The sequence below is a fragment of the Pavona decussata genome, unplaced genomic scaffold (genome assembly GCF_977016875.1).
Source record: "Pavona decussata unplaced genomic scaffold, jaPavDecu1.1 SCAFFOLD_202, whole genome shotgun sequence".
In the NCBI taxonomy this organism is placed as follows: domain Eukaryota; kingdom Metazoa; phylum Cnidaria; class Anthozoa; order Scleractinia; family Agariciidae; genus Pavona; species Pavona decussata.
Window position 1 is genome coordinate 2,198,828 of NW_028145610.1, and position 21,139 is coordinate 2,219,966.

General features: G+C 39.3%; 3 protein-coding genes and 1 long non-coding RNA gene across 4 annotated transcripts in view; 2 read left to right on the top strand and 2 right to left on the bottom strand.

Moving 5' to 3' along the window:
- Positions 1-1,235: 1,235 nt before the first annotated feature.
- On the bottom strand, positions 1,236-3,032 carry LOC146461098 (uncharacterized). Its single transcript, XM_085087361.1, has 3 exons — positions 2,868-3,032; positions 2,237-2,551; positions 1,236-1,645 (listed from the first exon to the last, which is right to left on the bottom strand). Exons 2-3 carry the CDS (start codon positions 2,537-2,539, stop codon positions 1,424-1,426), a joined length of 525 nt encoding a protein of 174 aa, XP_084943487.1. The 5' UTR covers positions 2,540-2,551; positions 2,868-3,032; the 3' UTR covers positions 1,236-1,423.
- Positions 3,033-5,897: 2,865 nt separating this feature from the next.
- LOC146461099 (uncharacterized) overlaps positions 5,898-21,139 on the bottom strand; it is a 62,646-nt gene continuing 47,404 nt past the window's right edge. The window contains exons 3-9 of the mRNA XM_085087335.1: positions 14,143-14,226; positions 12,989-13,077; positions 12,696-12,878; positions 10,884-11,021; positions 10,142-10,197; positions 8,901-9,037; positions 5,898-7,565 (exon numbers count right to left, since the gene is read on the bottom strand). Coding sequence (XP_084943461.1) covers positions 7,291-7,565; positions 8,901-9,037; positions 10,142-10,197; positions 10,884-11,021; positions 12,696-12,878; positions 12,989-13,077; positions 14,143-14,226 — 962 coding nt within the window. The 3' untranslated portion in view covers positions 5,898-7,290. The remainder of the gene's footprint in view (positions 7,566-8,900; positions 9,038-10,141; positions 10,198-10,883; positions 11,022-12,695; positions 12,879-12,988; positions 13,078-14,142; positions 14,227-21,139) is intronic.
- LOC146461100 (uncharacterized) lies at positions 13,218-20,107 on the top strand. Its single transcript, XR_014857490.1, has 4 exons — positions 13,218-14,882; positions 15,688-15,749; positions 17,225-17,284; positions 19,067-20,107. It is a non-coding gene; the product is annotated as an uncharacterized LOC146461100 (long non-coding RNA).
- LOC146461101 (uncharacterized) overlaps positions 15,872-21,139 on the top strand; it is a 33,747-nt gene continuing 28,479 nt past the window's right edge. The window contains exon 1 of the mRNA XM_085087381.1: positions 15,872-16,770. The gene's annotated coding sequence lies outside the window, so the exon portion shown is untranslated. The remainder of the gene's footprint in view (positions 16,771-21,139) is intronic.

Here is a 21,139-nt window from a genome sequence, read left to right on the forward strand (position 1 = left end):
TTCATATAAACAGAATCAGGGTTCGTTTAAAGTCTCAAATGCAAAGAAAGCTATTTTACCCTGGGCTGAATTTTATATTCACCTTCATCACTGTTTAAAACAGGTCAAACTTTATAATGTTTGTGAAATGATTGTTTTCAATAGCGTTAAAATGGATGGTTGAACTTACGCAGGAGCCTATTATTCTTCTGACTTACTCAGTTCTCCTTTCGGCCGCCATTTTGATTGAAACTGATCTTTTATGCGTAGGACAAAAGTCTTCCCTTCTAGACCTTCCCCCCCCCTTAAGACCTATAAATATATGCACGGACAATAGGTTCTGATTGGTCAGTCTTTTCTGAATGATTCCTGACAAAAACAATTCTGACAATGAGAACAATAGGGAATAAAAGTATCCCTTCTAGGGGAGGTGAGGAACAAAAGCGACACTCGCGTCAACGTTTAATGAATAAATTAATGAGGGGGACTGGGTCGAGAGGTCGTCTGAGACAGACATGGTAAAATAATGTAGTTCAAAGTACGCTTTCAGCAGCATGACTAAACACGGAAGATGGAAAAGATTTAAACGAGCTCAAACGAGCGAGAGATGAAGAGACAAAACGCACCTGAAGCAAACATGGACGAGGCTGGTGTGTCCAGTGAGCTGTCGACCGAAGAGCTGAATAGTCAAGAACCCCCTTCACCGTGGCAAATGTGGAAATTGTTGAAACGAATTAAAAACAACGCATCAGCACTACCTGAAAGGAACAGAGGACTAAGGAAAAGTCTTGAGTGTACTTAGTCTGAAGTAAAGGAACTCAAAACGTGTCACGAGCGATTGTCGGAAAGAATCAAGTTGCTGGAAGAGCGAGAAGACGTCGCAAACAAGCTTTAGGAGAAAACCTTGATGATATCGAACAGTACTCTCGAAAATTTAATCTTGAAATTCACGGGTTTCCCGAGAAAGAGGAAGAAAATATCTGTCAAATAATCCTCGAATTGGCCGAGGTGATAAACGCGGATATTCGGGAAGAGGACGTCGACAATTGTCGTCGCCTTTACAAAGGAGAGGGTAAAGGAAGCCCAATAATTGTGAAGTTTATAAATTATGATGCAAAATACGAAATTTACAGCAGGCGCTTAAGGCTTAGACAGTTAAAACTAATGGAAAAATTTGGCGTGCGACGAGCAGTATCATTTGTGCTTATCGAACAAGTTTTTTCTTATTAAAAAGTACACAGACAAAATGCTGGACATAGGCAACAAGCTTCTTTTATTAAAATCGCCTCTCGCTCTTGATAACATTACAAAACTGAAGGCGCTGAATTAAATTCATTACAGTTTGCAGCATCTATCAGAACTAGAAACGAAAAAAATACTAAAATAAAAAATAAAAGAATACTGATGCAAAATAGAAGCTGGTTGGCAGGGCTGGCTGGGCTTTTCACATTTTGCGAAAGCTCTGCATTTTGTCGTTGGGAAATCCCATGGCTGAGGGAGTGTCAGACCACATCCCTGGGCTCAGTGTAGTTTGCAGACCTGCAAAATTTATCTTGGTAAAGACGGCAAAGGACTGATTCTGAGATAACACGATGGCAGAGGAGACGCCAGCACCTTGACCACTTGGGAATAGGTCGTTCACATTTGAGCAACTCTCATCGTACCACTGAAAGAAATTGTGGCAAGGATAGCAATCAGCTCAAAATAAGAAAAACTTATCATCAATTAATTACAAAGTTAAGAACACGGGAAAAATATAGTACTCCCCAAAATGTTTGATGGGAGTGTGCAGTCTACTTCTTCGAACCGATAGCTTTTTTCAGGCCAAAATATTGTCTATACCCAATTTCGGAGCTGACCGAGGTCTTTTGCCTAATTCAGCCTATTAGTGTGAGTGTCTGATACATGATCTGACACAGAAATGGCCTCCGTCTTCGTTCACAATTTTGAGAAGAATTTTAAATTCGAGATGTCAATGGGCAAAAAATAGTTTCTTTCATAAACATTGCCAGATTCTATGACGCAAAGCATACCCCATTTCTGACCAAAATGGTTAAAATTTGTACCCTAACTCGCACCAAATTATGAAAAGCTCAAAAACCATACTCTTTGACTCTGCACATGCCTAGACAAGCCTTATTTAAGGTAGGGTGTAGGTTTGGTTATCTCTCATGTCTTTAGTACTGAATCATAAAGCGGTATACATAGAGTGCATTAAACGCTGGTTAACAATGAGATCAAAAATTTGTATTCTTACCTTCCTCGTTCCGCCATAATAACTGTGTTCAAACAAAATGATTCCTTCTACAGCGTCCTTCACCAGGTACATGGAGCCATTGACGTCGGAAATGTCTTCATCTGATCCAGGCTTTAAAATCCTATAATTAGATGGGTTACCTCCAGCTTCTTTGTCGTTGTAGTCGCGGTAGGTGTAGAAGATCCAGGTTCCTGTCATAACAACGGCTCTCTTGAAACAAACATCAGTTTGCAGATTCGTGCTTGAATTCCCAAACTCTTGGTGCAGAGTGCTTGCCGCATCGGTGTACAACCTGATAGACATGGCGGATCGGAGCTGCAAGAAATAGGAACAGGACACAGTTACTACAAGGCTGTAAAAGTTAAGTCGCGTTTTTTTCATTTTCAATGTGGTTAAAGCAGATTGAAATCCACAGTTTTATTAGATAATTTGCTATAACCACCCTTTCGGGTCAGGTCCATATAGTCATGTGAGGAATTCGTCTCCCAGTGATGTCGGTCCGTTAGCAAATATTTCCGATAGAATTAAATTTTTAAATTTAAAAAATAAAAAGTACTTTTTCCCGATTTTAAACATTATGGCTACTGCTAGCCAGCTCTCTTTAGCTATCTTTCTGCCTAGATTTCCTTACCTTTCTTGGCCAAGTGTTGTAAATTAGAAGTGAATCTTTGCTTGACGTCTAAAAAGACACCTTTGCCACTATTCAGTCGTATGATCTGAGCCCTTTTATAACATTTCATGATTCAAAACTTGGCATGTCACCAGCTTGATGTTTACAATTCGAAGAAAAGAAAGGGTTAATGAGGCTAGTACTTTTTTTTTCTTGGAATAAGCACGTACCAAAAAAAAGATGCTTGACGAAGCATTTCTTAAGATATTCCCAGAAGAGTAACCGCGTAAACAATACTTTTGATGCTGAAACCTTAGGCTCAATACAGGACAACAATGTTTCCAAAGGAGAAAAAGCATATAAGTCCCACATCTCATAGTGTGCTTATTCATCTGGAACCAATGTTGACGTTTAAGACGCAAACTCGTCACAATTTGATTGTTATGCCACACTAGAATGTTACATGCACTCACGTTATGGCCTGCCTCGACATGTATTGATACTTTACAATAGGTATCTGTTTTTAATAATAACTGGCAGGGAAACGGGAAAATATAATCACTCCTTTGGCCTATTCTTAGACTTTCCCTTATGCTGCACGTGACATTGAATTGTTATGCTACACTAGACTGTTACATGTATGTTCTGATATTTCACAATACTTGTCCGTTCTTAACAACATTTGGCACTGAAATAATAATTAAAACACAAAAAGGAAAAACAACACTCCTTCGGTCTCTTCTGGGACTATTTCCTCATCTTGCAGGTGACATGATAAATTCTTAATTAAAAGACACCTTTGCCACTATTTATAAGAGTCTTTAAATAACATTTTATGGATCAGAACTGCGCACTTCAGCAGACTTCGAAGAAAGTAAAAGGGAATTCTGGCACGTATGTCTTTTTCCTCGAAATCATGAGTTAAAAGCAACTTTCATAAGATATTTTTCAAACAGAGTAACTTTATAACCGATAAGGCTCAATCGCCAAATAGCAAAACAATATTTTAAAATGACAAAAGCGCATGAGTTTTTTATCTTCTGGCGTGGCCAAAGCTCTATCATGTCATAAAAGATACCTTTATTGTATGGGTCCTTTTATAGCATTTCATGGATCAGAACTGCGCATGTCATCGGCAGACTATTGTTTACGATTCAAAGAAAGGAAAAGGTTAAAAAGATTTCTTAGAGGTCATTAAAACAGGAACTAATACTGAAACGTATATCTTTTTTCTCGAAATCATATGAGTTAAGAACAACTTTCATAAAATATTTCAAACATAGTAACTTTATAAACGATAACGCTCAATTGCCAAATAGCAAAATAATATTTTAAAACGATAAAAGCGCACTCGGCATGTGTTTTTTTATCTGCTGGCGTGGCCAAAGCTCTATCATGTCATAAAAGATACCTTTATTATAGCATTTTTTGGATCAGAACTGCGCATGTCGTCGGCAGACTGTTGTTTACGATTCGAAGAAAGGAAAAGGTTAAAAAGATTCACCAGAGGTTATTAAAACAGGAAATTCTGACACGTATACCTTTTCCCTCGAAATCACACGTTAAGAACAACTTTCATCAAATATTTCAAACAGAGTAACTTTATAAACGATAAGGCTCAATCGCCAAATAAACACGATAAAAGCGCATGCGTGCTTCATCTGCTGACGTGGCTAAAGCTGTATCATGTCCATTTGTTTAGAGCGTAGTTCATTCATTTCTGTTATGGCTTGCCTCATCATGTATTGATATTTTACAATAGTTATCTGTTTTTAACAATATAAAATATAATAATCACTCCTTAGGTCTATTCTTGGACTTTTCCTTATATTGCACGTGACATTGCATAGTCATGCTACCCTAGACTGTTACATGCATTTTCTGCCTCACTATGTTCTGATATTTCACAATACTTATCAGTTCTCAACAATATTTGGCAGTGAAATTAAAAACAAAAAAGGAAAAACAACACTCCTTCGGTCTATTCTGCGACTATTTCCTCATCTTGCCTTGCGTGTGATGTGATAAATAAATTCTTGAAATACACCTTTGCCACTATTCATCAGAGTCTAATAACATTTCATGGATCCGAACTGCGCACTTCAGCAGGTTCGAAGAAAGTAAAAGGTTAAATAAATCGACCAGAGGTCATTAAAATAGGAAATTCTGACACGTATGTCTTTTTCCTCGAAATCATGCGTTAAAAACAACGTTGATAAGATATTTTTCAAATAGAGTAACTTTATAAACGATAAGGCTCAATCGCCAAATAGCAAAACAATATTTTAAAATGATAAGAGGGCATGTGTGCTTCATCTGCTGCCGTGACTAAAGCTGAATCATGTCCACTATTATGTTTGTTTATTCTGTGCAGTACAGCAGCATTGTTACATGCATTCCTGTTGTGGTCTGCCTCAGCATGTATTGATATTTTACAATTTGGTATCTGTTTTAACAATAACTGACAGCGAAAAAATAATCACACCTTTGGTTTATTGTTGGACTTACCCGGCTTATCTTAAACGTGACATTGAACTGTTATGCTACACTGGACTGTCACATGTATGTTCTGATAGTTCACAATACTTATCTGTTCTTAACAACATTTTGCACTGAAATTAAAAAAAAAAAAAAAAAGAAAGAAAAGAAAAGAGGAAAGAGAACACTCCTTAGTTCTCTTCTGGGATTATTTCCTCAATAGATTCACCAGAGGTTATTGAAACAGGAAATAGTGGCACGTACATCTTTTTCCTCGAAATCATGAGTTAAAAACAACTTTCATAAAATAATTCAAACTGAACGACTTTATAAACGATGAGGATCAATCGCCAAATAGTAAAATAGTATTTTAAAACGGTAAAAGCGCATGTGTGCTTCTTCTGCTAGCGTGACTAAAGCTGTTTCATGTCATGAAGGACACCTTTATCGTAAGAGTCCGTTTATAACATTTCATTGATCAGAACTGCGCATGTCATCGGCAGACTCTTGTTTACGATTCGAGGAAAGGAAAAGGTTAAAAGGATTCTTCAGAGGTTATTAAAACATGAATGATTCATTCTAGTTTGTTTATTCGGTGCATTTCGGAAGCATTGGCACATGCATTTATACATGCCTCAACATGTATTGATATTTTACCCGCAATAGGTATCTGTTTTTAACAATAATTGGCAGTGAAACACGAAAAAAATAATCATTCCTTTGACCCACGGGCGTATAAATTATGCCACACTCCTTTTCAAGTAAGTATTCACAAGCAATGAAAAACGGTACGATCCTGTAAAATTGTGTTAACATATACTCACGTCCTAGCTATGGGAAAAAGTGCAGCTATTTGTAGGCTGTTAAAGCAATGTTTAAATGGTACACTTTTGACAGGTCAAAAGAAACTGGTAGTCAGCTAGGTCTCTGTGAGGTATCGTTACTTTATCAAATGAACTTCCTTTTTGAAGTCAAGTAGCGTAACGGAAGGTCTCCAAAACAATATCACGCTATCTTTCTGACTAAAACTATTTAGTCAGTTCAATCGCGCCGGGAGAAACGATTTAAAAATCTGCGAGGCGTACAATGGAACTAAATCAGGCCGCTTATTAAGCCTTTATGTGATTGTAGTTCGATGTTTAGAGTGTTTAGGATCTTAGTAGGATCTACTATTCTAAGTAGTATTTTGTGTGACACTCATCTGCCTGTTCCCTATGTAATCCCTCCCGATCACTCAATTTATATCATAAAAAGAGTAAATCTTAGCGATGTAGTGTAAACCAACCTAAAATGCGTAATACTTCTCATTCACTATTTCCAGCGCTTACTCTAATTGATGACAGTAATCACCCTTCAAAAAGATTTCGATTTAGAGCTTACTTGTAATGAAAGACTAGCAAGACCTTTTGACGGAACAATGTAGTTTAAGTAGAACTGCTTGTCTGTAAGACTTTCTAAAAGTCCTTGACTGGTGAGTAAGTCTAAGTGTTTTTCACGGTGATTGCTCATAACCCAGCTGGGATAAAAATGGTGCTTCCAAATATGAACCCTGTAACCTCAAAAACTTCAACATAGATCATGCACGCTTTGCGTGCCTATGCTTTGCTTTCTGCTTGCCGGGAAACAAGCTCTTTTCCTGCCAGTATCATAGTGACAAACGTCCGCCTCTAACCCGTCCTAATGTGAATTTATGTTGGTAAGGTTAGACGAGTTTAACATCATGAATTCACACTAGAGCGGAAAGCTCTTCAGACGGGTTATCCGCGTGCACGGGTTTCTTGTCCTCTAGTGTGAATACGGCTATTGTCATAGACATGCCACACTGCCAAACAGAGTAACGTCACAAGTGGCAACAAAGTATCTACCGTTGCCTTTACAGCACGTTGTCTTGGTGATAACGGCTGACCTAAATTCAGAAAAGCCATTCCCATAATATTCAATTACAAATCGATCACGGCTTCGTAAGCTAGCAAGTTAGAATATATCTCATTTTTTTCAGTGTCTTGTGAACGTCCTCTTCCGTCACTTGGTGATGAAGTACAAAACGTATTCGATTTGTGCCATAAGTTAACATCATCACCGCTACTCTTGTCTCCTCTGGGTCACTGTCCGTGACTTGTAGCATGCGCTTTACTAGTTCATTGGCTGAAACTTTGTGGTGGTGAACGTTGAAGAACACGATGTTAGTTTCAACGGCTTTTGGATCTATTTCCAAGCCAAGATCCTTCATGCCATGAATTCCTGTTGAAAAGCGCAACATGTTAATTGCGTATCAGTGTGATGATCAGTATAGGCAAGCTTGAATCTTGTAGCCTGCTAGAGGGTGCAATCGGAGAGGGGGAGGGGAACGAAAGTGAATCTTGTTATATTTATATACTATACTTCGATTTTTTTAGCGGGGGGGGGGGGGGGGGATCCTCGGAATTTTGGTGGGGTTTTGTCCCTCGGTTCTCCAGTCCCTGACACTATTTCAGACCAAAATTATGTAATTTTCCGATATCCTTTTTCAGACCTGGTCTCTAAAATTCACACCCATTTTCAGACCGGGTTTCTAGAATCCATACTCATTTCTGTAAAATCCATATCCATTTTCAGACCATATTTTAGATCTGAAGCGCTCAAAAACCAAACTCTTTGAGGCAGCACATACCTATATAGTTAGCATAGGAAAGTACCCCCCCACCACCCCGCGATGGGGTGGGTCGGGCGGGGGGGGGGGGGGGGCGTGCATGCTTCGTCTCTGCACTGTCGCGTTGCTTACTGAGACAAGAAACTTTACTCTACATTAGGGAGCTTTTAAAAGAACCACACGGCAACGTCAGCAAAAACGTCACTTATCCAGGAAATGAATTGGTAGGGACGGCGTTTACCTTATGGAAGAAAATTAAAAATTCGCCGTTGTGTGCTCGTGCTCTCCATAAAACTTAAGATTTGGTCATTTCACGTTGCTGTTTTGCAGAGGACGGCAAAGAAATGTACCAAAATGTAAAACGCACGTGCAGAGCGATCATTTTGTTCATTAAATCGTATTAATTTGTGACGTTGTCGTTGACCTCGCCGTTGTTGATCTTAAGCAGCTTAATGTGTCTATTACCTCTTTTTAACCAAGGCCCCGGTTGTTCCAAGAGCAGATAAATTTATCCACCGGATAAATCGCTATCCATGGTAGCGGATAAAGTGTATTGGTTGGAGTACATTTTATCCGCTGCCATGGATAGTGATTTATCCAGTGGATAGAGTTATCTGCTCTTGGAACAACCAGGGCCAGGTGTATAAATGGGTACAAGACATTTCATCTCTGGTGATCACCTCCTAAATGTCTTCATGACCTGTATGTTTGTCTTAGTAGTGATAATGGAAGTTAAGTCTTCAACAGAGTTCACAAGTTTTCAAATTTCCACTTCAGAATTGCACACTCCTCAAATGGTACGCAACATTTCGAAGGAACTTGAAGGACTGTCTTGGGACCAGTTCTTCGAATGATGCATTTTTCGACAAGCTGACCAGATGGGCTGGGCAGTTTGAAAAAAAGCAAGGATCCTATCAGTAATAAAAAAAAAAAAAGCTCTTCCTCACCTTTTGCCAGAGTCTGTGCATTTGCATGATCTTGGTACAGTTTGGGTGCAATGTTGTCCAGTGCATAGATCCCTGCTGCAGCTAACACACCAGCCTGCCGCATACCACCCCCAAGAACTTTTCTGTGCCGCAAACACCTGTGAGTCATCAGTAAACATTTCAGTAATACAGTATTGGAATGTGAGCTGTCCATTTACGTTTCTTTCAAAAGGTAGTAAAGCAAAAAGTGCAACATGCATGTGTATATAGAGAAACGTTCACTGCAAGAAATTTAGCATTCAACACAAATACATGTATACAGTAGTAGGTCGCGGAATCTTGGCATCTAGTCACAGAGCCTTAATTTGTACACTGCCACACATACATGTACATAGGGTACAAATGAAGATATTGTGCCACTAGCAATGTCAGGGGCGTAGCGTGGTTTTTCCGTTTAGGTACGCATAGGAGGTTGAAGTGAACGAGCGCCGAAGGCGCGAGCCTTTTGGGGGTGTGGGGTGTGACACATTCTTGTGCTTGTGTTTGTGGAGTATTGCCTCTTTTTTCAGTCTCTTCATGCCGCGAAAACTGCGTTCGGCAGCGTAGGTTGACACAAGTGTCTCAACCATCATTGTTGTGTGACTGGGTTTTGAACTCTCATATTAAAATGAATAGACGTGCAATATTCACACAGTTTTCTTTTCGTAAAATAGCAGCAATAATAAAAGAAAACTCTTGCATGTGTATAAGTCTCTATTTGCCAAAAATCTATAAGTAAATAAGTCAAATAAATAAATAAATAAATAGCTTGATAAATAAATAAATAAAATATTCTTTTTTAGATTTTCGAGGTACGTGCGTACGTGCGTACGTGCCTACATGCGTATATGGTCGCTACGCCCCTGGCACTAAGGAGCAAATTATGGATCAGAGAAGTAACTTTGCAGTGTATGTTAAAGTGCAAAGGTGAACCCATGAATTTCCCAATAAGCATTATCTCTAGTAAGGATTAATGGGAGATTGCACGAGGCAAAGAAAAAATCTTTGAACTCAGCGGGAATCAAACCCACGACCTCTGGATTTCTTTTCCTCCTTCCTTTGTTTCTTTGCCTTGTGCGATCTCCCATTTTCTTACAAGACCTTAGGGTTAACGCTCAGTGGGAAACTCGTGGGTTCACTTTAGCACTTTAACATACATGTACACTGCAGAGTTAATTATCTGATCCATCATACATAGTTTATTTTGGAAAATCCACAAGTACCTTGATATGAAGTCGTCCTCTCCAGCAACCACAGAGCCAACAGGGGCACCAAGAGCCTACAGGGAAATCACATACTAAGTGATCTGTTCTCACATTCAGCAATGGACAAAACAAGGAGCAACTGGAAAGCCAAGCTCCAAGCTGGGGCCCCATGCACACATTGCAATTTATAATATGCAAATAATTTATATTTAATGGTGAAACACTACTGTGAGAACAAAAAGCTTGAGAAAGGTACAATGACTTCCTGTCTGTGATTTCAAATCTGACAATCACAAGCAAACTCTATTGTACAATACTAAAATAAATGCCGTGCATGGATGTTTTTTTTTTTTTGTTCATATAAAAGGATTAACAGAATATTTAAATAGCTGTCCAGCACACAACAGCCCAGGCCTATTTCTCTGACATGCGGGAAGAATCAAACCAAATTCCACTGCATTAATTTCTTGGCAGTCTCCAAAGGCAGTTTCATGTTGAACGTGTTTTTACGACAAGTCATTTTTGCTTGGAAAGGGGAAAACCTGTTTAAAAGGACAGGTCTGAACACGAGCAGGGTTAACGCATATTTTGGTCTGAAAATACCTATGAGACTAAAGAAGTGGGTCACAGTCTCAGAAACCCTATTTAAACTCACAATAACTTAAGCAATCCTTCTAGCCTTGCCATACTGACAAAATCTCATCTATTCTCTGTCACTCTCACAAAGATTTAATCCTTGTCAACAGTTGATTACCGTTACCTTTGAAAGACAGAAAGAAACTGAATCAACATGTTGGGTGACCTGTGCAACAGGGACACCAAGAGCTGCGGCAGCATTGAACAGTCTAGCTCCATCCATGTGCACCTTCAATCCAAGTTCTGTGGCCAGTTGTTTCACCTAGTTGAAAAACATTCAAGGTCATACAAAAATTCAGTGGCTATATAACATTAACCTTGTGCAGCCCATTAGTTGATGGAAATATAATTCAGTTTACATTTTTGCCAGTACTTTTAATTATGGCGCAACATTTCAGCTGTTTCTTTGACTAATTTGTCTGAAAAATAATTAGCCATTTAATTTTATTGTGTGGTTCCAGAAAATATCCATACCCCCACCACGGAGGGAATTGGAAATTCCAGAGGGGTGGGGGGGTCAATGGCCCAGGAAATTCCAGAGGGGAGGAGGGGTGAATGGTTGGATAAGTTTCCAGAGGGTCAACTTCACGTTCATGTCAGACATAGTTGTTCAAAATTGTAACTTACCAACTTTGCAACTTCGTAGATCTTTCTTGAAGACGTAACTTTGTTTAACTGTCTTAAAGAAACCCTTGTTACATTAAAAACATGTTTCCTTTCTCCGAAAAGCCTTTGTAAGCGAAGTAGTCGAAGCCGGAGTCGAAGTGAGACAAGAAATCTTTGTCTGCGTTGCGTGACTCAGTTATTATAAAACTGTTGTTTGTGAAACTTTCTTGCGTAGAAAAATATTGTTCACTGGCTACAATTGAATTTGTACCAATGTTTAAAAGGGAAACTTTTGTATGGCTATAAAGTGAAAGCCCCAATTTTTACATAAAACATTGAAATATTTGTTTGTTATTTTTGTATAAAGTTACGGGCAAAGGTCAATTTCCGGTGGGTCAATTGATCAGTTTGTCAAAACTGACCCGTGTTAAAACTTATTTTGTCCAACGTATTTCAACTCAAAGTCCAAAACTATTAACTTAATTTCTATGCCAAAATTCAGCAAAAGAGAGCCAATTCAACGTTCTTTTAATGCGTTATTGATCTCATACAAAATTTGCATAAGAACGTGAACATGTTAATTTCGTTTTGCGGCTCCATTCCCTCCGTGGTGGGAGTATGGATATTTTCTGGAACTACACATTTTCTGTGTTGGATTTTTTTGGGGGGAAATTAGGGGCCGGAGCTCAGTGCTCCCTAAGGCCTCGAACTTTTTGTTTTTGCTTATGAGAAAAAAAATGCCGAGCTTGACTTGCTTGACTTAACAGTTCTGTTGCCTGGCGACTAAAGAAGTGTATTTGACATTTACAGTGGAGCTACCCCCTTTTTATTACATCATCCTTCAAATTACATTATTAATTGCCAGAAATTCACATGATAATAATTATTATTGACACAGTGTATCAAATTTATAAAGCTTGGAAGTGAGAGTCTCAAGTTGCCAGAACCTCAACACCATCACAGACTTTTTAATTACATATCCTCTGTACCCTCCCCACCGCCCTCAGCCTGTGGCTTAATGATGACAGGTGCATGGGAGAATATAGGGGGCTTCTCCAGCATAAAAATCCCAGACCTCATAAAAAGAAGCAGAAATTGAGAAATTTTGTTGTTGTTATTGAGTCTAAGGCCAAGAGCCAACAACACAAGCAATGAAAATGACATCACATTGTTTATTTAAACTTAATAGCAGGAAGGCTTGATCACCAGCCTCTGTTCGGGAAATGGGCCTGCAATCAACCTCCCCCCCCCCCTCCCCTTCTCAACTAAAGGCACACTAGACCTCAGTGAGTGGTGGAAAATGAGCCTACGTTGCAGTGAGCACTAATACCTTTTGTAAGTAGTCCAATGACAGCGCCCTGCCTCCTGATCCCATGTGAGTCTGTTCAATGCATATCAAGCGACTGATGGGTTGATGGGCATCATCCCATGAGCAGACTTTGTTTTTGATATCTAACAAGTCTAGCGTGCCGTCAGGATTGGTGCAGACTTGCCGAGAGTGTACTCCAGCTACCTGTTAAAAATTGAGATTATGAACACATTTGGCATTAACAGCTAGCCAGAAACACAGGTAATGTACACCTGTACTCTGCACAAAGAGAATGATTAATAAACAGAAATGACCTGTGCCACTCCTCCTTGTTCATACAATGTAATGTGAGCCATGTCGCCTACAAGTATCTCTTCTCCTCGACCAGTACAGTGCGCCATCACTGAAACAGATGAAGATTGCCTTAGCAGTCCCATACGTAACTCATAGTTTCATAGCACAAGCAGTGATCAGTATCTATGAGCTACTTAACCCTCTTGGATTACCTGTAAAAAGACTCAGTTGCTTGGGGTCCACACAGGAAAGAATATAGCAACAATGTTAGAACAAAATGGTAGTCAACCTGTATCAGTATCAGGGGGAGGGGGTGGGTTGCAGTAGGGTGGGGTGAGGTGCTGGGAGTCTAAAACCTAAACCATGGTTAAGACAAAAACTCCCAGAATCCCTTCCCTATCCAGGAAAACACCCTCACTTTTATGACTCTGTTTAGGGTTGCTTAATACTGAAAAATTATGGGAATATTTTACAACAAAAATCCTGCAACCATACCCAATATCAACATGTCTATTTACCTCACTGTTTTCTCTGTATTTTGTATGGCACTAAATGGGAGAGTTTCTTTAGATATCAAACCGCACACCTTTGGTGATGATTTTATTTATTCTCGTAACCTGTATGCTTGATCAAGTAGGGACATTGTAAGGAGAAATTAGATGTCCATCACTAGTGGGACTTACAGGGTTAAGACAGGATCAAACCCTGTTTAGGACAGACTCACATATAATTAACAAGTATCCTGTACAGAAGCAGAGAAGCCAAAAAACATACTCAAGTCAGGTCACTATCTTTTATTAAAACAATGTAATGAACAGCAAAAGACACTAGATGGGAAAAGGCTCCAAACATGAGAAAGATACCAGTATGATACAAAGATATGGCTGAAATTCAAGATGCAAACTACAGTCCCGCAAAAATAATCAACCAATATGCTAATTCTCATTTTCCATAAACACTTACTAGATATTTTAATATGTGCTACAGAAAGATGATATCAAGTAGATTACTGTTCCATAAAAGTGAATGCTGGTCTGTTGGGGGTAGGGTTAAGAGGTCAAGGTTCTGTCTGTCAATGTTTTTACAATTCTATGGACCCAAAATAAAAAATGCATCGCAGCTTTTAAATTACGCACATTTAATGAACTTTATAGCACTTTCAGTTGTATAGTACCTGCTACCAAATTGCCCATGATTCCACTAGGCACAAAGATGGCACCTTCTTTTCCAGTTAATTCTGACACTTTATTCTGTAGGGCTGAAGAAACAATGATATTTAATCACACTGGAGTTTGGATTAGCACTAACAACACATTAAATGAAAATGAACTCAGACTAATGAACTTAATTAAAAGACAAACAAAGGTAAGGTAGCGGAAATCCTTTGTCTTCCCCTTCCACAAACTCAAACTTGTTTCAGTATAATGAATGGTCCCTGAGGCTTCTGTTGGGTGTCTACAAAACAAAGACCTAGCTAAGACCCATAAAAAGAGGACCATTAGAACAAAGGGTGCTTTCCAAAGTTTTGTCAGAAATGGCTGGCCAGATTGATCAATATATCGCACATGGAAGGCACAAATTGGAATGAAAGTTTATATGCCACTTCTTGGAATTCCTTCAAAACAGTGCACTCTTCTATAATCAGAATGTACCATTTTGAAGAATTCCAAGAATCAGTCATTCAAATTAGTACACTCCATTTATGGATTGAGCAGTCTCGCTGGCCAGTTTTGATAAATGGAAAGTGCCCTAAGATTTAAAGAAAACAAAAAACAAAGACCTCTTCATCTTCACTTCCTAGGTATTTGTTTTCTAGGTCATTTGATTCTGTAGCCCAACTTATGGTGTAGTAGCTATGGTGATCAAAGCTCATGCACATTATGCAACAGTCAGTTCCAAGAGTGCAGTTAATGAGTGAGTACACTAGTTATTGTAATCAAAAATTTATTGTCTTTATTGTCTTCAGTTCCTGGTGAATTTTTCAACTTTTTTGTTTTCCTCCTGATTTCTTTACCTTCCCTAAATTCTGTTTGTATAATGTTCTAAAAGTCTTGGTTGTACTAAAAATATATAATGACATAAATTTATCCTTTAAGAGTTGTAAGTCTGGCCAGCCTAATGATTAGCTCTTGCTTGCTGCGGACCAGTCTCTTTTGCTTATTTTTTTTTTTTTTTTCGCTGGATTTGAATAAACATTGAATAAACATTGATACAAAGCAACAGTATCGTGAGGTTCTTAGTTCTTTAAGTATATTACACTCCCATAATAGCTTGTGCTATTCCCAGGAGGTTCTTAAGATAACAATCACAATGAATCCATAAAATAAAGTTAAAGTTAACATTAAAATTCGAAACTTAGAATCACTTTAGGAGACAGGGCACTTTGAGACTGCGGGTATCGCCTTTTGGGCTGCGTTTCTGAAAGAGTCAGTTGATGCAGAGTTTACCGCTTCTTGCGGTAAGTTGTACCATAGTCTGATTGCTCTTGGGAAAAATGAAAAGGAATAGCACAATAAATAAGTAAAAATAGAGATGAAAATTATGAGGCTGTCAAATGTCCGGGATTAGACTGATGTCCCACCCACGGGATGGACAATGTCAAAAAATGCCCGGCTAATGCGTTAATGCTACGGCAGGAGGGGCTAGGGCATTGCTGGTATTGACTGATTTATGATCTAGCACTTATGTATTCATATCGAGTCCTTACCATTAACTGTAGGATCGTCTCCATAAACATCGTCACCAACTTCAGCAGCGGCCATTGCAGCTCTCATTTCCTTGGTAGGTTTAGTGACAGTGTCACTTCTCATATCTATCACGCGAGATTCACTACGCTTCTCGTACAAATCGTGCTGTCCGCTCTCGTACATGCTGGAGAAGTGTCTTCGTTGAATTGCGAGCTTTTCGCATTTTCCCCACGCATTTCGCGTAAATCGAGGGATGTTTAAAACCTTTTTCATTGTGGCGAACAAGCGAAGTGTCCTCCCTCTAAAATTATGGCTTATTAAGCCCTTTACGGGAACTTCAAATAACCGCATCTCTCCACCTGCCGGCAAAAACAGGCAGGCGTTTCAAACATGAACGAGCAGGCCTTGGGGGGAAAATGAGCTTTTGCACGCGTAGTCACGCGCCTCATTCCTCGCGCGTGATGCAGACATTCACTGCGCGTGCGAACTAAACATGGAGCTGAGTTTTAAGAATTTCAGTTCAGTTTCTCGTTCTTATTTGCGCAAATTTTACGGCATTGTCACCTGCGGCAAATCTCTAACAGATCATTACAGTGATCCTATGATAAAATACATAGCAAATCACTCCTCCCAACTGTAGAAAAAGTCTTTAATTGAACAAGCAAGATTGCCTGTCTTGCCGTTGTTTCCTTCAATTCACACTTTGTCAAAATGAAAAAAGACCGGGAACTTTTTGCAACATCAGCATGTTGAAATTGAAATTGAAATTGAAATTGAAATTGAAATTGAAATTGTATCATTCCAAATGTGCGACATCAGCACTTTCGATATCTAAAGGGGAAGATCTTACTCACTGATTAAGTCAATAAGAACTGCGAAATTGCATAATTTCATATATAGTGTTGATCTCAATGATATTTTTGAGAAGGGGAATACCCCCTACGTCTCCGTCCAATCAGATGTTGGAAGCTCAGAAAGGGTAGATCTCATTGGTCAGAAAAATGGGAAGCTATGACGTCAGGAAGCGCATAAACAAAGCGTATATAAACAACGCTGAAAGCGCGGTAAATTCAAATCGTGTCACTACCGTACGAAGAATATTTCAAGAATTGCTGGTGAGTTTTTGTCCTGATTTTCTCTTCTTTGACATGTTATTACTCCCTGGCAATCCATTTTCTCAGGCAAATTTTAAAAGATGACTTCCTGTTTAGAGGTCTCGGGTTGATAATCAAGACTACACCGTAGAGGGCGAAATCGGCGCAGCAAAAGTTTTCAAAAAGATCGCGAATTTTTTGAAATCTTCGCTGTATATTGCGCGGGCAATCCTGATGTTTTAATATCGTCCTTGATTTCTGGATCTCCAAGGTCGTGGAAGCCTAAAGTACAATCTCCTTTGTTAATACAACAGAAAGCAGAACAACCGTACCTTTGGGAGGTTTCATAGTGATCAACAATTCTAAAATATATTTACACCGTATATCGTTCCCAATGGACGAAATCACGATGTGAACCAGCCTGAGCTCTGGGGTCACAGATGAGTTTCTAACTTGGCTGGTTGTTTTCTTTCAGTGCCTAGTAGTTCAATTCTGAAGAGCGAGTCGATTGTGCTCTGCAAATTCTGTTTCAAAGGTAAGAGAACTATCTCCTTAAGACCCTTAACTTTGCCTTTAATACAAGTTACGCGACGCGATTGGTCATACTGTCTGACTACATGGCCTATGACTTGCTTGCCCACCGTTTTGTTATGCTTCTGTCTGAAACAAGAGCGGCGAAACTTCGGCCACAGAATTCCTATAATAGAATTCAATGTTGAAATAACCTCATTTCTGCGGCAGCATTCTCGATTCCCCCCACCTACTCAAAAGACGAGGCGTCCTTTAAGGAGACGGGGTTGATAATCGAGACGAGTAGACAAACTACACCGTAGAGGGCGAAATCGGCACAGCAAAGGGTTTCAAAAACATCGCATTTTTTTTTTAAATCTTCGCTGTTGCGTGGGCAATCCTGCCGAGACGAGGCGTCCTTTATGATGTTTATAATATCACAAACGTTTAAGCATCGCGATCGAAAATATGAATGTGCTCCGTTAGCTTTAGCATTGCTTAGAATTTCCACCGATATGATGTAATTTATCAGAGCTCGATTAAGGTACTCGTTTCCTTTCACTGATTAAAGTTGTATGCCTAGACTTCTAGAAATTCAAATTGTATCAAAGCTTAGGACAATACCTCTCTTTTCCCCTCCACAATCCGGCCAATCGATTGATATGAACGTTCCGTCAACATACCCCAAAGTGGAGTTTCGATGGAATACATATTTTACAGATCCAACTAGCCTAGTAGCCTCCTGGTGGTTCCAATTTGATAAGAACAAATGTTTTCATGCATTCTATGTCCACAGAAGTCGATACTAATTAATAGTAGGGAAACGGTATTTTCATCAATGTTATTGTTAACTTGATGTTTTTATAGACGACTAAAAACACGGTTTAACTTTTCTCGGAATATGCCCTAGCCCCAATATTGGCTTTCTTAGAAAGCGTCACACAAGACTGGACCAAATTCCTGAGTACCCAGGCCCCATTTGGGCGCACGGACAATATGCAGCGGTCGAAACTTCGACACTCATCGAGCTTTTGAACTTTTAAGATTGACCTGTTCAAATTCCTGCTTTCAGGACCGAAAAAGCCGCTCAAATTCGCTACCTTTGCGTGTTCAAATGTTTCTCCTGAAGGGCAAATTTTTAGCGTCAATCAATTTTGACTGGCCCCTCAGAGTGAACCATTCGCTCACAGCGGCGAACTCCTGCCCTCTCTCCTCAATTCCCACAAACTAGGCTCCGAAGTGTATTCCCGCAGACCAAACTGAATAAATCAGTTCAATTTCCCCACCTCTCTCCTTCCAAACAAAGAACAAAGTCCCCACTCACCTACCCACTGGGGTAAGGTTGAAGTCGTCCGAATTGCTCAGCACATCAGACATCACTCACGTTTCACTAAAGATAACTCACCCGTAGTTGTCACTCCACTGGCAATTTGGCTGTGTGCATGCTAGGGTTCCGCACAAACCATGGCGATGTGTTTTTGTGACCCTTGAATATGAAAAGGTCCGCATCTAAATCCCATTCTAACTGACGCTTCTTCTCCCAGGTCTATAATGATTGAGCAAAATTTATTGTTTTGAGGTATGTAATTCAGCGTGGAATGACAAAATAGCATATTGTATCAAGATAACCCTCAGAACAAGAAAAATGGACGACATTTTCTGGGAAAACTGCATTCTCGTCCCCAGAGCCCCCACAGGTTTTAAAATTGGGGAGCCGTGCAAAAGATCGTGGGCTCTGGGAACGAGGATAGGAAAACTGGTTTTTTTTTGTCCGTTTTAAAGTACTTCTTTTCGTTTCTTTATGCAGGTTTGAACTATGGTATCGAATATTTGTACGAGGCTTCTCAGAAAGAAATGGAGGGAATATGACGTTAACGAGATTCCACACATCGAGGGCATTTATGTGATTGGGGTCGTTCATCACTCCGCCGACACAGAGGTTGTGTACGTTGGACGCTCAAACGATGTCCACCGAAGGATGGTGGAACATAAACGACAGGATTTGGCCGTCGACCATTTTGTGCAAGAAAAGTTTGAAGAAAACGGGGGAGAAGATTTATGGGTCAAATGGATAGAGGAGAACGACGAAGAAACTAAGGAACATGAATACATAGAGTGTATTGCGCAGAAAGAAGGGCGCTGGCCAAGATTCAACATCAGGGGATGACGCAAGAAACATTGGACCACAAGGAATGGGAGCATAGAATAGGAACGAACTTTGAACGCTTAAAGTAGAATGCATAATTTTTCATGTTTCCTTTTACCTTCTCACCTACAGAAACAAGCTTCTCGTATATCTTTTAAACGTGCCCTCAGGGATAAATGTTTAAAGGAACAATTGGCTTAGCCGCATTTTTATCCCTAGTTCTTAATATCAAAATCTATTATTATTATTAATTTGTTTTATTCAGAATATTGTTGATCTTGTTGAGAATAGTTTTCACCTTTTCAATTTTCTAGTTCTATTTAGTTTTAGACAGAGGGCCACAAAGTTTTTCAGTATTGTTCACTATTAAGTGCTACTCTCGTTAAATAAAACAGGATTCACTTACTATCTTTTTCGATATGGTTCCTCTCTTGTACGCTCAGGAAAACGTAGGTCATACAGATCAATCAGATCTAGCTATTAAAATGAAGAAATGAAATGTTACTTTCAGCTATTCAGTAAAATGTCTCTTGTTCCAAGGGCTTTAGTCGTCCCTTTACAAAACAACGATTTCTTTTCATTAATTTGACTTCAGTCCAAGTATACGGGCAATTGTTCCGCACAACTTATTGCGTAAAAAATACACTGATAATGTTGCGTTGCAAGTTGCGATTGTTTGATGTCCGTATATCCACGGCCGCGCGAAATAAATTTTCATGTTGAAGAAACTAGAAGTATTTGGCTGCAATGCTCTCGTTGAATTGGGTGATCCAGTCTTAAAGTCGTATACGACTTACAGCTTGCTCGCCTTACATGGTTTTTATTTTGATAAAGAACCATTAGAATTGGCTTATCGGACAACGAACAAAGAACCACATGATGCGCTTATCACTGAACTGGGAAAAAAGCCTTATTTACTTGATCGAACACAATAGGATTCTAAGAAATAGGCCGGAAATTGCACCACTAAGGGAAATATCCCATGTCCTTTTTGGTGACCATCCAATCAGATTATAAAAGCGTCGGTAAATATGTTAAAGAGTACCTCTGATTGGTCAGGAAAACTGATCTACCAAAAATAACTTGATGACGTCAATCAGTTTTACTAGCATCAGCAGCGGGAAGTTCGAACGACGAACGTTATTTTGCGTTGGACATATCTCCTGTTGTTTCCACAATTTCTACCTTGTAGACATAAAATTCGAAAAAGGTAGGTTGTTTCCTTATTCTTTCTTCTTTCATTTCTACTAATTAAGTAAATGCGAGCGGCATATAATCGAAGTTCGGTGAAAATTAATGTACGGAATTAATTGGCGCAATCCGGCGATGAAAGGCACAAGGCCTCGTGTAGTAGGCTAAAATTTTTCCGTCCCACGATCTCCAGGAAAGAGAGACCGAAGAAGAAAACTTAAACGGATTTATTTGCGATTTAAAGTTGAACCTTCTATAGCAGAACAACAAATCTACAACAATGTCAGTTGACGAAAATACGAAAGCGACTTTACCATAATATCATGATCCTCTTGAAAATACTTGTTAGTTGTTTCATCTTGAATTTAATCTAACTGACATGGAGGAGATTGAACACTAACGAGCTTATGAACCTGATTTCTTTTAGATCAAGATCTCGAAGATTAACTGACGGAAAACAAAGATTTGTTGTATTTTTGTCGAAGGAAAGGACAGCAGTTTCTTCACCGAATGCCTGTTAAGTATCGCGGCCTATAACCCGTC

What these genes read in the sequence shown, in the direction of transcription:
- LOC146461098 (XM_085087361.1), bottom strand. Translation starts at nt 2,539, where the DNA reads ATGTCTATCAGGTTGTACACCGATGCGGCAAGCACTCTGCACCAAGAG. An exon ending in ATTATGGCGGAACGAGGAAG is followed by an intron (nt 1,646 to 2,236) that starts GTAAGAATACAA and finishes AATTTCTTTCAG; the next exon opens with TGGTACGATGAGAGTTGCTC.